The following is a 13,428-nucleotide window of genomic DNA, read 5'->3' as shown; positions in this document are numbered from 1 at the left end:
GAGGTGACAATGGCTGGTCCTTCTCCGTCACCGCACAAGCCTCGTCGAAAGGCTAATACTAAGAAACCTGGCAATGGCGGCAGCGAAAAGACCCCTCGCACAGAAGCCCTAGTACGGGCGCCCGCGTTCCCTCTTGCGGCGTTTCTATGGCCTGCGCGAACTTCTTTGTCGCAATGGGAGGTTCTGCCGGTGATTCTCATGGTGGTTGGTCTTTTCAGATGGGCAGCTGGTTTGTGGGGATATTCTGGTAAGGATGATTGCTCGAGTTAACCATCATGACACCTTTCGCTAACGTGGATCTTGATATGAAGGGTTCAGTAAACCGCCCATGTTTGGAGACTACGAAGCGCAGCGACATTGGATGGAAATCACGACACAACTTCCCATCTCGCAATGGTATTTCCACGATCTTCAATGGTGGGGTCTCGACTATCCTCCCCTGACTGCCTACCACAGTTGGGTTCTGGGCAAAATTGGCTCTCTCATCGATCCCTCATGGTTCGCGCTCTTCACCTCTCGAGGAAACCAGGACCCCAACCTCAAGATCTTTATGAGAGCAACAGTCATCATCTCGGAGTATCTCATCTACGTCCCGGCCGCGATTGTCTTTGTGCGACGATATAGCAGACTTCAAGGGGTTACCAACTGGACAGCATGGCTTGCGCTCGTCGCGATCCTAATGCAGCCTGCCACTATTCTTATCGACCATGTCCACTTTCAATACAACACCGTTATGCTCGGATTTGTCATGGCGAGCATGTCGAGTATGCTGGCTGAGCGCTACAAGTGGGCTGCTGTCTTCTTCGTCGGCGCGCTGGGATTTAAGCAGATGGCTCTGTATTATGCCTTCAGTGTCTTCTCCTATCTTCTTGGCCGATGCGTCTACCCTCGACTTAACTTTACCAGGCTGTTTGGAATTGCTCTTGTCACAGCTGTTTCTTTTGCTATCCTAATCCTGCCTCTGGTTCTTGGTACACTCTACGACAAGAGCCAGGGCATTGATGCTCATGGAGATTCCAAGGACCCCCCTTCGCTTCCTTTGCTTCCTCAGCTTGTCGAGATTCTGGACACAAAAGCCTTTTACTGGCCTATTGTGGAACAGTTGGTTCAGATGGTCCACCGTGTCTTCCCATTTGCTCGTGGTCTGTTCGAGGACAAGGTTGCCAACTTTTGGTGCGCTGCCAATGTCGTTATCAAACTCCGACAGTGGCCAACACCTCTCCTCCAAAAAGCAGCTCTTGGTGCTACTCTTGGTTCGATTATCCCACCCAACATTATCCTCTTCTTGCGACCACGAAAGTCCACACTACCTTTGGCTTTTGCCGCCACAGCTTGGGGATTCTTCTTGTTCAGCTACCAAGTGCACGAAAAGAGTGTATTGCTTCCATTGATGCCCATGACCCTACTTCTGGCTGGAAAGCATGGCTTGAACAAGGACACCCGAGCCTGGGTTGGCTTTGCTAACCTCTTGGGAGTCTGGACCATGTTCCCGTTGCTCAAGCGAGTCGATCTTAGAATTCCATATGCGGTTTTGACCCTCCTCTGGTCCTACCTGCTGGGTCTGCCACCGACCTCTCTGAGCGCCTATTTCCAAGAGGGTCAAGCTGCCTGGTTGCAATGGGGTACAGCATTACTACATATGCTGTTCTATGTAGCCATGGGCGCGTGGCATGTCCTTGACACATTTGTAACACCTCCTTCTGATAAGCCTGACCTCTGGGTCGTGGCAAATGTTGGAGTTGGTGCTGCAGGCTTCATTATCTGCTATCTATGGTGCTTCTTTAAGCTTATCCAAGAGAGCGATCTGCTACCTGGAGGCTCAACAAGCAAGAAGGATAAAAAGAGCAAGGCCTTGTAGAGGCTTTTTTTTGTCGATAATAGATCTCAATACGATTTTGATTTGGCGTTATCGTTAACACTCCATCGTTGTCCAAACTGCTAGAACGGGCTTGTCCAACTTGTGTCTTACTTTGTACCAGGCTATTCGTTAATGGGTGTAACTTCTTTCGAGATCCCGCCTTGTCTATTTGATCAATCGACGTTGTCTCTCGGCAGCAACGCCCTAGAAGAGCGATGGCAAATAGTGGCTGACCAAGGTCGAAAAGCGACGCTTGATTGTCAAATGAGACGCCGCATACACATGACTTAGCTGGTTGGGCGCAGGCGATGAAAGCAATGAACTCTCACTTCGTTATTGACTTGGCAGCTTATAGGCAGACACAGCTAGCACTATCTATAGCCAGACAGTGCAACCAGTCTCCCAGACAATTGGTTCTTGTAAAAGTGAAAATGGTTGTTGAGGCTGGGGATTGCACCAAGACCTAGGTGGCAGGAATGAGAGCAATCATGGCCATACTTTGATTTATTGGTCTCAGGATCGAGATAGTGTAAGTTATTCTACGAGCGAGCTCCATAATCGAGATTCGATGGTGGTTCAGTCGACAGATCGACTTTGCTCAGGTAGTCTTGCTTTCCTGCAGAGCACCAAAAAAATAATGGTCTTTTCAGGGGTCGAGGAGAATTGCGAGCTGTACTTTATTGCAGAAAGGGCCTTGGCTAGATGACTGGATAAGAGGCTTGTATGTTTTGGTCAGACTTCCAAGCTGAGATACTGCTCAACATTGTTGTCCTCTCATTCAGTGAAAACAAGATCTATTGATGACTATGAGGTCAGAGAACACGGAAAAAGAGCAAAGATTCTTCATCTTATGACATCGAATACAGAGCATCTTTTAGGTTGATTGCGAGCCAACAAGGACCGCTGATGTTTCTTGCTGACACAGGCTGCAGGAACCGTTCCAACGTGACATTCTAGACAAAAGAAGGATCAAAGAAAGGGCCTTAGTCTCGAGTACGGCAGATGAAGGAGTTCTTCGGATGAATTAGACTCCTGTTTAAGGCGCAGTCAAGGACCATGATGTTTTCGACACCGAAGCTGGGCTTATAAGATGGCACTTTGATGCCTGAGAACACGGCCTCATCCTACTTCGTATCAGAGATGCTTGTGACAAGGTAAGTTCGAGGACATGATGAAGGATGACAAAGTGCTTATATCTTGTTGTTACATCGCCACTGAGAGGTTATCATTGCTACGGCAGAAATACTCTGCCATGAGCCTCAGAGAATAATCAATTTCATGGTATCGAAGGTTGGAAGACCTGGAGGAGCTGACTTTGCCAAGTGACCAAGCAACCAAAGGCCTGAATTATGCATGTGCTTGGAACTGGGGTCTGATCCGATTTGAGAGCCTGGTCAAGACATTTGCAGGTCTTTGCTAACACTAGATCTCTTGGGGAAGCTGGAATTTGTTCTGATTTGGAATTTGTCATGTTCCTTTGCCTCATCATCAGTGTTGGTCTTGGTAACAAGTGATTGAGAGCCAAGGGTTGATCATGTTAGAATACGATGCACGCATGCACTCTCAAGTCTGCAAGGTCGGAATAAAATGCTGATTCTGGAAGTCTTCGGGGAAGAGGCAAGATTCAAGACTCTTGGTTATCTAACCCATGAGGCAAAATGACTTTGGGGTGAGGTTGCATGCTCCGGGGAGAAGAACCATTGGGGGCCAAATGCATTGGGTGAGGAGATTGTTGATCTGGATCATATGCCAATGACCGAGGATCTATCCGATGTTTATTGGTGGAGCCAGAGTCTTGTCGAGTAAGATTTTATGCAGGTTATCATGGAGTTGTTCTCGTTCACAAGCAAACCACTAGATAGCAAGTTTTGGCCGATACGATAAGATATATGATTGACGAGTGAGAGAGAGCTGAGAGCGAGGAAGGACGCGTGGAAAGACCCGAGAAACGAGAGACGAATTTACAGGGCAAGGATATATAATCCTTGTCTGCATTAACCGATCTTACATATTTGATGAGACCCCATGAGCATGTAAAGAGAGGACTTGGCCTGATGTGAGGATAGACCCCAAAGTCCCAATTTGATCGCCGAAGCCAAGAGAAGAGCAACGTGTCACTGCTGGTGAAGAAGTGTTGCATTCATCCTAGATAGTGAGTCTCTGTATAAGGCTGAGAGGATTTTCATAGCAAATTGCGGAGGAGCCGGGAATAGACTTGATTAATCCACAACGGGCCAACAGCTCCGAAAGAAACAAGCCTCGGCCGTGTTGCTCAGCCTTTGTTATGGAGTTGCAGTTGCAGGCGAGTTTTGTTGTTGGTGGGCAAAAGCGAAGAGGTGAGGTTGAGATTATGGGCCCAAAATAACTAGTGTCCGTTGCTGCAGTGCTTGGCATGGATACTAAGCTCAGCAAATGCAACCTCAAATTGCTGCTTATTAGATGAGGCTGATGCTGACTGGTCGGATATAGAGCATCCCTACATATAATCCTTGGATAGTGCTTACTGTGTCGGTACGGTACCTTGTTCGACAGCACAGCACAGTAGAATCGAATTTGGCTAATAAGCTGACAGTGGAGATTAGAAAAATCCTTTGAGGGAGAAAGACTTTTCTACTGTGCTGTAGTGTACAGTACGTAGAGTACTTTGGTGTAGTGGTGGTGGGAGAGTTTAAGTCTAGGCTTAAGCATAGTGGCCAACTCTATCTTGAAACTAACAAAGCCCGAGATCACGACTACACATATACAGTATGATTACATGACTGAAGCCAAAGAACGAAAAGACAGTAAAAGACCAATGCTTCATGAAACTTATCTCAATCTGAACAAGGCTGAGCTACCTAGTGGGATCGCCGAAAAAAAAAAATGTGAGCGGGCTTTGGCCATCTTGGCTCCTTTGTTCACCTCCGCCAGGTCTAATCCATGCATCCTCCACCAACAAGACAGGTCCATATACGTACGGGAACTTGTAAAGCAGATCCACAGATAGAGACAGATGGTGTGCTGAACCGAAGCAGCGAAGCAAAGCAGTGCATTCGCTCAGCCCCCAGAAACTCTCAAGGCCCCCTGACTCGAAGCCAAGAGATGCTCGAGCTGTCTGCTGTCAGCCCTCCTTATCCTGTCTTTGTCTAGCCCTGCCTCCTTCAATATCATCCCCTGTCCTGTCATGTACTGCCCTATGGGTTTGTCGTGCTACAACGGCAAGGTAAAAGGGACGAGGGTTACCGTTCCCGTCTGTTGTGGACTGTGACATTTCTCTCGTCATTACTCAGCTCCTCCCGCCTCGTTTCTCCTCTTCCTCTTTCTCTCGTTTTGTTTCTGTTTTGTTTCGTCACTCTCACTCTTGACCTAGAATCTTGCTTGCCTTATACAAGCTGTTCCTCAGTGTTAACTAATTCGCAATGGTTTCAAAGTCATTGCTAGTCCTCACGGCGGCTCTCGCTACAGCCTGGGCTCAGACAACAACAGATGAACCCACAGCAACAGCGGAAGAGTCTTCCACAGGAACCTCATCTGGAGAAGCAGTAACACACACTGTCAATGTTGGAGCAGTAAGTCAACGCCATTGTCACATGATGAAACATCAATGCTAATTAATATACAGTCCGGCCACAAGTTCACACCAAACGAGGTCAAGGCCGATATTGGTGATATTATCGAATGGCGTTTCTATCCCACCGATCACTGGGTCATTAGAGGAGACTATGACAACCCATGTATTCCCTACGAATACATCGGCGTGAACCGCCAGGGTTTCTCAAGTGGCACGCAAAAGGTCCAGGCCATCACCGACGATGTAAGTTGATCAAGTCTCTCAGTCTCGAATCAAGTCAAGTCAAAACAAGACACTAATACTCAACCAAAGGGCCCTCGATACCGAGTTCGCGTCAACAACACTGATCCTTTCTTCTTCTACTGCGGAGCTCCAGAGTCATGCTCCAAGTGGAAGATGATGGGTGTTGTCAACCCTGTAAGATCTACACTATTGCACACTTGATACCTATCAACTAACATAACATCCAACAGTCCAAGAATGAGACAATCGAAGGCTGGCTTGAGAACGCAAAGGATGTCGACATGCAACTACGACCTGGAGACCCATGGCCAAAGGAGGGAGAGTCCACTTCTACCAGCGCAACATCGGAACCGACCGCCGACAACAGTGATGAAGATGACGAGAGCAGCGGGAGCGGCAAGAAGTCTCTTTCTACTGGAGCCATTGCTGGTATTGCCGTCGGTGGTGCTGCTGTTCTTCTCCTCGCCGGTGCTCTTCTCTATCTCTGTGGACGACGAGGTGGCTTCGACAAGGCCTATCGCAAGAGTTTCCGCAACAGTGTTCCTCCTGCTCCTCCTGTTGTCGAGAACCCTTACTCTCCTCACCCAAGTGTCGCTGATCCCTGGGCTGCCCAGAAGAGCCCTGGTCTTATGGCTGCTCCTTACGGCCAGAGCCCTCCTCTCAGCCCTCATCAGTCAATACCCTATGGAACACATCCCGGCATGGTCGCTCAAGATGGAACCCCCGTTTCATACCAGTAAGTTTCTCTCATTTCACTCTTCAATACTTGTTCTAACTCTTTACAGTGAGGGTTACCATCAACCGCCTATGGCCGCTTCTCCCGCTACAACTCCCAAGCCTCACGAACAAATCGCCCCCGTGGAGCTTCCTGGCTCTCCAGAACCCAACCATTCTCCCCTCCCCGCATACAACAACAACAATGACGGAAGAGGATTCTCATGGAACGGGGATGAGCAAGGATATCGCCCCACGAAATAGTTGTCACGTATACGAAATCCAACAAGGCAGGTCGTACATATTACGGTGTATGCAAATCACTATAAAGAGGCGTTCAACGGGAGTGTCATGTTACACGGGAGTTCTGTAGGGAAGCATTTTGTAGTAATGCGGTCTTTGTGTTATTTGAAAACTCACTTATACTTTACGATATCAGAGATTTTTAATCTTGTGGATGGCTTGGGGATATCTCAAACTTCATACCCTTGGCTTGAATTCAGTCATTCACAATTATAGCTTGTTAGTACTATAAAAACAATAAGTTATTTCACGATATGGGTTCATTCGGGTGTACCAAATTGAAAATTTGAAGACAACAAACGTAGACTGTCAAAACTCATGAAAACCTGCCTGAAAACAAAGACTTCCATGACATGAAATTGAATCGCACACTCCGAGATCGATTCGAGACAACAAAGAATGCCCAGTTGGTGCTGAAAACAGCTGAGGTCAATGCTCAGTCTCAGATCCTGGATGGCCGAGCTCAACTTGATCATCAGATGAATAGGGCACAGAAGAGACTCGAGCCGCTGAGGTCATATGAGAACAAAGAAAAGGCTTGACGACCTTTTTTTTAAGTCGAGATTGATTGATCAATCTCATCATGTTTGCAAACTACGGTCAACGCCTAACACCTCATAGTCAGGCATTGATCAGTGCAGTTTAAGGAAGCACGCCAATATAACGCAGAAACAACTGAATACCTACTACCTAGAGAAGGTTAGAAAACTCGAGGGGTTATCTGAGGCTACAAATCCCGAGGAAAGTTTAGCACTTAGGAGGCTTTTTCGTTCATCATCTTTGGGCCCCTGAGCCAAGGTCTCAAGGTTTTGCTCCCCAAAGGAACAGGCCAACGAAACGAGAATCATTTCTATATCATCATTATCATCAGCCATAGGGTAGGGTGTGTGATGCGACACGCCGTCAGACCGAACAGTCATACTTCACGAAAGGTGGTATGCCAGAAACCCTAATTAGGACCAGTTGGCGTGGCTTCACCGAAGCAGTACCATGGACCAGAACAACCATTCACAGCAGGACATTCACGGTGGAACCAAATATTCGAAGAGCCGAACCGCCTTTTTAATTTCCATAGACCGTATTTATCCCATTTTTAGAGAGACCCAATCCAGCCATGAGCGGCCAATCCATCCACGCCAATGACATGTAAGAACTGGTGAACAACCCGTGCGTAGCAACTTCGAAATTCGTGAGGCGTCGTAACCGTGCAGATCTTTAGATAGAGATCGCTTAGTCGAAGAGACCGAAGCCCATATCCTCGTCGGACTCCTCCTTCTCCTCTTCCTTCTCCTCCTCCTTGGCCTCCTCAGCGGCACCGCCAGCGGCAGCAGCACCACCAGCGGCGGCACCACCAGCACCGCCGGAGGGAACGGAAGCGAGCTTCTCAGAGCCCTCAGAAATGAGCTGGATATTTGTTAGTATGGTACAGATTCGTAGGTAATGTCGAGCCATCTTACCTGCTGGATATCCTTGCCCTCAAGCTCGGAGATCAGGGTGTTGAGGCGCTCGTCGTCGGCCTCAATGCCAACGGACTCGAGAACGGCCTTGACATCGGCGGCAGAGGGGGAGGTGTTGCCTCCGAGGCCGAGAAGAAGGTAAGCTGCGAGGTGCTTCATTTTGATAGTGGTTTCTGATTCACAGATATTAGAAAAAGATCTTGTGGAAAAGATGTTGCGCTCGTCGAGTCCAAGCAGGGGGGGAAGGCAGAGTTATATACTCACATCTGAAGTCGGAAGAGAACACGAGAAATCAATCACTTTAACCGCAAGTTGGGCGGAGACTGAAACCTTCGAGTTCGGTGGTGAGGTTGTTCGGTGTGACAAAAAGTAGAAAAGTTCGCGATCCCGTGAAAGCTAAAGGCCAATTTTGATCCTGTGGGCACCCTAGGCGAGAGCGTAGAGGGGGGTCACGTGTAGTGGGGTTTTTACTCACGTCGGATCCTTAAGACCTGAGGCTGATGGCGGGGGAGATCGGAAGAAGACAAACGCCGAACCCGAGGCACGCACCGCCACATATACCTCCACGTGACCAACTGCGTTCAGTCTGTGGCGCATTCCCTGATTTCATGGCCTCGCCCATAAAGTTGGCTGTTGACTGATTCTTTGCTGTTCACTAACTGTATGCTTTTCTCTTCTTTTGTTTCGTGATCGCCTGCATTTCAGGCGTATTTGATGAGATTTTCGAGCGAATACGACCACCAACAGCCCTTCTATCGACTCTGCGCCTCATATCACCAGAAAGTCTTAAACTCTTGTGTTTAAAGACGTCAAAAAAGTGCCTGACGACAGACCGAGAGTGAACAAGCTTTTCCAGCCGCTCAATGACTCACAATCCACGCCTGAGGCTACTTGTTCCTCTCTGTCTTTGAGGGCTCTAGTCAACTGATATTACAAGGTTTTTTGACTGCATTAACGACGCGATGCCGGTGAGTAACTCTCCGGAGGCAAACTTCGTGAGTATCAGGAAAAAGTTGACCATGGCTTTCAAGATTGGAGATCTCCTCGCCCAGATCAGCGGTGGTGATGAGGGGTCTACCGTACCCCCTAAACAGAATCTGGTCCGGTCGAACACGTTACCCAAAAGGAAGGCCGACGATGATCCTCGATCGAGTATTTCGAAGGCACCTCGAGTGACCACGTTATCCAGTACCGTGGCACCACGAACGATACAATCTCCTACTACTTTCTCAAGACCAAACCTCCCATCACGACCCGCCGATAGATTGATACCCTCACAACGACCCTCGAACCCCTCGAATGGTAGTAGTAAACCTTCCGTCTTGTCGTCCAAACCCATGAATGGGGGTAACAGGGTCTCCAAGCCTGTTGCCCCCAGCAGACCGTCACCAGGTCCCGCAAGCGCATCTTCTGCACCACCGAAGAAGGGCTCCTTCGCTGAGATTCTTGCACGGGCTCAGAAGGCCCAGCAATCGATGGGACAAGTTGGTAAGATCCAACACAAGAAGGTTGAAGGTGGCGCTTTGAAGAAGGTCAAGGAGGAGCCACCTGCAAAGGTCGATCCTCGAGCAGCCAAAAATATGAAGCAACGTCCAGCACCTGCTCCCTCGGGCTACTCCGGCACAGCGAAACCAGGCCAAAGGCCAGCTCAACGGAATGGCGCACCTGTGTCCGGAGCCGGAAGGGATCCGCGTAACGGAAAGCCCCTGCCTCCGACAAAAGCAGAACGTGGCAAGGTGACCGGCAGCAAGTCATCCTCAGGCAGAGCCGCGCCCCCTGAGGAAGAAACCAAGAAGGTGAAGAAGGCGGCCATGGCTACAACTGGTTATACCGGCACAGCCAGACCCAGACCAGGAGGTGACGTTGGCAAGAAGAAGAAGGAAACCCCTCGTGGCGGTGCATTACTCAGTGCCCCACGAGCTCCTCGTCCATCACGTTCAAAGTCACGATTTGAAGACGATTATGACGAGGATCTGGATGATTTTATTGACTATGACGATGAAGAAGACGACGGCGGTCCACGATATGATTATGCTTCCGATGCTTCTTCAGATATGGAGGCGGGCATGGATGATATCGACGACGAAGAGCGGCAAGCAGAGCGACTTGCCAAACTCGAAGATCTCAAAGAGGAACGACTCGAGAAGCAACTCAAGGCTGAGAAGGAGGCTCGCAAGCGGCAGGCCTTGGAAGCCATGCGTGGACGACGCTGATGATGGAAACATCTCGACGTCTACCTGCACTATCTTTTTGGTCACTCATCTCGGCTGCGTCTGTCGTGCTTGGAGTTTACTTCCATAGCATCACACGCTGCCGACTCTCACTCACCTTTGGATACCTGCAACATCGTTTCTTACTCGAGATTTCTTCATACGCAAGCAACGGTCGAGGAGTTTGTTAGCAAGGGGCGTTTTACGAGCTTGGACTTTTTGATCACATCTTCACAACTACACCTTTTTACACTTTGCTTCCGATTGTCTTTTTGTTTAGGGGCTACATTAGCGACGGAGTTGTCATCTTTCCTCCCCCATTTTCTTTCCCTTTGTTACGTCCTCATACAGGGGTGGTTTGCATGGTTTTGGCAAAGGACAACTGGCGATGCGGATGGATTACAGACAAGAAGGGGGCAAAACCATTGGAGCTTTTTTTCTGTAAGGGATGGCGAAGTCGATGTACTGTAGACAGAGATGGATATATGGAGACAACGCTTCACAATGATATCGTTGTTCAGAAGTAATTGTTAAACCTCACGAGTTCTACGGCATTCCATCATACACCCAAGACCTTCCGTTTCCACGTGATCCGTTTTTCACCACTCTGGTGCCATATGAGCTTCAGTTACTCATTCTATCACTACACCGTTAGTAGAACCTGAAGGGTACAGCGCACTCGCGCGATCTTCGACGTGCTGTTACTTCCTTACGTACCAATTGACAAACTAAACGTGTATGGCCACAAGAACCACAACTTTGCGGCGTCCATGAGTAGAGTGGTTTGTTCATGTTGACAAAGACTGGCTGGGCAGTGCACACGACAGAAGCATGAAATATATATTTTCCGATCCCAAGAAGTCTAAAACTTAGACGCCATTAATGCCCTTGACTGATTAAATAACGCCTTATTTCCCAGCCTAATCCAAAAGCAATGCACCTCGGGAACGTCCCAACAAATGTGGTAAAGAATCTTTAGTGAAGCTTACCACTGATATAGCCATGCTCTTGAAAAACCGTTCAGACAACCTGACATCGTTTGGGTCTGTGAAAAAGCTGCAGACAACCCACAGCAAGCTCGACGCTTATAATCGGCTGTTATACTTATACACAGTATATAGAGAAACCTGAAATCCAGGCCAGGACAACTATCCATGTAAAAGGCGCCAAGCCACAATCTGAGGGGCCAGACATCAACTGCGAGACAACATCGGACCAGCTCCATGAAAAAAGTTGATCAAGGAAGATCGTCACTCTTGGACGACTTGCCACCTGTGCTCCCATAAGGTCTCAGGTTCCATCCTTGATATGGCTTGACTCCCTGAGTGCTGCTACTGTTGGCACTAGGGATAATAGACGGAGGTGGGTTATGACGAGGCAAGTTAGGCTCTCGCTTGATAGGTGGAGGGGGAAGTGACGCTGATGCAGCCGGAAGCAGACTTGAAGGGGGAGGATGGGCCGGAAGGTCAGCCTTGACTGGCTTTGTCTCCTTTTTGACCTCAGACTCCTCGGGTTGCATGAGCCCCTTCTTGCGAAGATACTGGATTGACTGAAGGACAGTAAGATCTTCTTGCTCCTTGTCGTTGAGAATTAATCGTTGTTGAATAGTGAGCCGTCCATTATTGGCCTCACGATCCTTCATGGCTGCTTCGCGGACTTCAGGATCATGGACGAAGCGGCACTTGCCCTTCTTGCCGCATGTTCCACCAGTGGAATAATATTTGCAATGCTTGGATACGTCGGCTTTCTTGGCCGGCGGGGGAGGCGGAGGAGCAATGTGGGCACGAGTAGACATAACTTCTGGCTCGTCATCCGAAGACTCCTCTGATGGATCTCGCATCTCGTCACCTTCGTCGCCCTGTTCTCGCTTTCGCTTGATCGACGACTCAACTTTGCGCAACTGTCGTCTGAGTTTGTCGGCCTGTTTCTCTAGCGAGGAGGCCTTGTCTTCGCCATCTTGTGCCAACTCGGCATTCTTCTTGGCTTCTACACGAGCCTTGGTGGGGAAATGCTTCTTTCTCTCCGCTAGGAAAGAGGCAACGTCTTTCACGCTGTAGTTGTTAGCATTATTATAGCGGAAGGGCTACGAGTACTTACTTGAGTGTTTCTTGTCCGATCAAGTCCGTCAAAACCTTCTCCTCTCCTTCGTCATCTTCAGACTCCGAATCCATACCAGGGGTTAGACCGAGCGTGTTGGTCTTGCGCTTCTTCTTCTTTCCCAAAGTTGGGGTTTCAGACTTGTGATGAGCAGAGTCGTTGTTCCCATGCTTCTGGTGACGTGACTTGTCATTTCCATGGTGACCTCCGCGTCCTCGAGTGTTCCCGTCGCGGAAGCCTCCTCTACCACGACGGTTGTTGTGGCCGTAGTAGCCGTCCTGGTGATGACCAGGGGGTGGATGAGGGCCAGGGTATGTAGGATACTGTGGAGGAGGATAGTGAACTGCTCGTGGGTTATGAGGATAAGGCTGGCCATAGCCATTAGCTGGTGGCATGGCTTCATGCTCATAGCCAGGGCGCACAGGACCATTTAATGGAGGCTTTGGGACATTGCGGTCATTGTAGCCGCCGCGCCCTCTCCCGTTGCCATAAGGGCCTCCCGGTGGCTGTCCAGCACCACTCCACTGGGCCTGGTTTGGGGGAGCTGGTGGCCCTTGGTAAGGATAGGCCTGTGGAGCGCCGTAAGGTGGCTGTTGAGGGTATTGAGGGGGAGGGTACGGTTGAGCAGGATAGTTGGGATGGTAATTGCTTGGAGGCATAGAACCTTGCGGATGCCCATGAGGGGGATGTCCGTGCTCTGGTCCCCATTGAGGCTGCGGAGGATAGCTTCCTGCAGGAGGGTGCGAGGCACCGTAGGGAGGAGGGTTGTGAGGAGGATATGGCTGGCCATTGTATTCATAATGACCTTGAGGGGAGCCATGGTAGTCTCCACGGCCGCCATTGTAATGGCCACCGCGTCCTCGTCCGTGATGCCCTCCTCGACCTTGGCCGTGTTGAGGGTATGATGGAGCTTGTGGCCCATAACTTGAAGTTCCACCAGAAGAAGGCGGCGGTGGCGGAGGTGGAGGACCGTAACCGTATCCTGACATGGTGAAG

General features: G+C 49.4%; 5 protein-coding genes across 5 annotated transcripts; 3 read left to right on the top strand and 2 right to left on the bottom strand.

Annotated features, from left to right (window-relative positions):
- Window positions 1-9: 9 nt before the first annotated feature.
- On the top strand, window positions 10-1,858 carry BKA55DRAFT_692631 (ALG6, ALG8 glycosyltransferase family-domain-containing protein; the record flags this gene model as incomplete). Its single annotated transcript, XM_046199807.1, has 2 exons — window positions 10-247; window positions 312-1,858. 2 exons carry the CDS (start codon window positions 10-12, stop codon window positions 1,856-1,858), a joined length of 1,785 nt encoding a protein of 594 aa, XP_046046958.1.
- Window positions 1,859-5,256: 3,398 nt separating this feature from the next.
- On the top strand, window positions 5,257-6,629 carry BKA55DRAFT_595895 (uncharacterized protein; the record flags this gene model as incomplete). The annotated part of the gene is made up of 5 exons (XM_046195870.1): window positions 5,257-5,406; window positions 5,460-5,651; window positions 5,721-5,825; window positions 5,882-6,387; window positions 6,437-6,629. The coding sequence occupies 5 exons, from the start codon at window positions 5,257-5,259 to the stop codon at window positions 6,627-6,629; spliced, it is 1,146 nt and encodes a 381-aa protein (XP_046046957.1).
- Window positions 6,630-7,696: 1,067 nt separating this feature from the next.
- Window positions 7,697-8,608, bottom strand: BKA55DRAFT_574865 (60s acidic ribosomal protein-domain-containing protein). Its single transcript, XM_046193331.1, has 3 exons — window positions 8,390-8,608; window positions 8,126-8,298; window positions 7,697-8,072 (listed from the first exon to the last, which is right to left on the bottom strand). Exons 2-3 carry the CDS (start codon window positions 8,282-8,284, stop codon window positions 7,899-7,901), a joined length of 333 nt encoding a protein of 110 aa, XP_046046956.1. The 5' UTR covers window positions 8,285-8,298; window positions 8,390-8,608; the 3' UTR covers window positions 7,697-7,898.
- A 536-nt stretch (window positions 8,609-9,144) lies between these two features.
- Window positions 9,145-10,338, top strand: BKA55DRAFT_692628 (uncharacterized protein; the record flags this gene model as incomplete). The annotated part of the gene is made up of 1 exon (XM_046199806.1): window positions 9,145-10,338. The coding sequence occupies one exon, from the start codon at window positions 9,145-9,147 to the stop codon at window positions 10,336-10,338; it is 1,194 nt and encodes a 397-aa protein (XP_046046955.1).
- Window positions 10,339-11,572: 1,234 nt separating this feature from the next.
- Window positions 11,573-13,421, bottom strand: BKA55DRAFT_692627 (uncharacterized protein; the record flags this gene model as incomplete). The annotated part of the gene is made up of 2 exons (XM_046199805.1): window positions 11,573-12,386; window positions 12,433-13,421. The coding sequence occupies 2 exons, from the start codon at window positions 13,419-13,421 to the stop codon at window positions 11,573-11,575; spliced, it is 1,803 nt and encodes a 600-aa protein (XP_046046954.1).
- Window positions 13,422-13,428: the final 7 nt, after the last annotated feature.

This window comes from Fusarium redolens (genome assembly GCF_020744475.1).
Source record: "Fusarium redolens strain MPI-CAGE-AT-0023 chromosome Unknown BKA55scaffold_12, whole genome shotgun sequence".
NCBI classification, from domain to species: Eukaryota; Fungi; Ascomycota; class Sordariomycetes; order Hypocreales; family Nectriaceae; genus Fusarium; species Fusarium redolens.
This window is presented reverse-complemented; position numbering and strand designations above follow the sequence as displayed.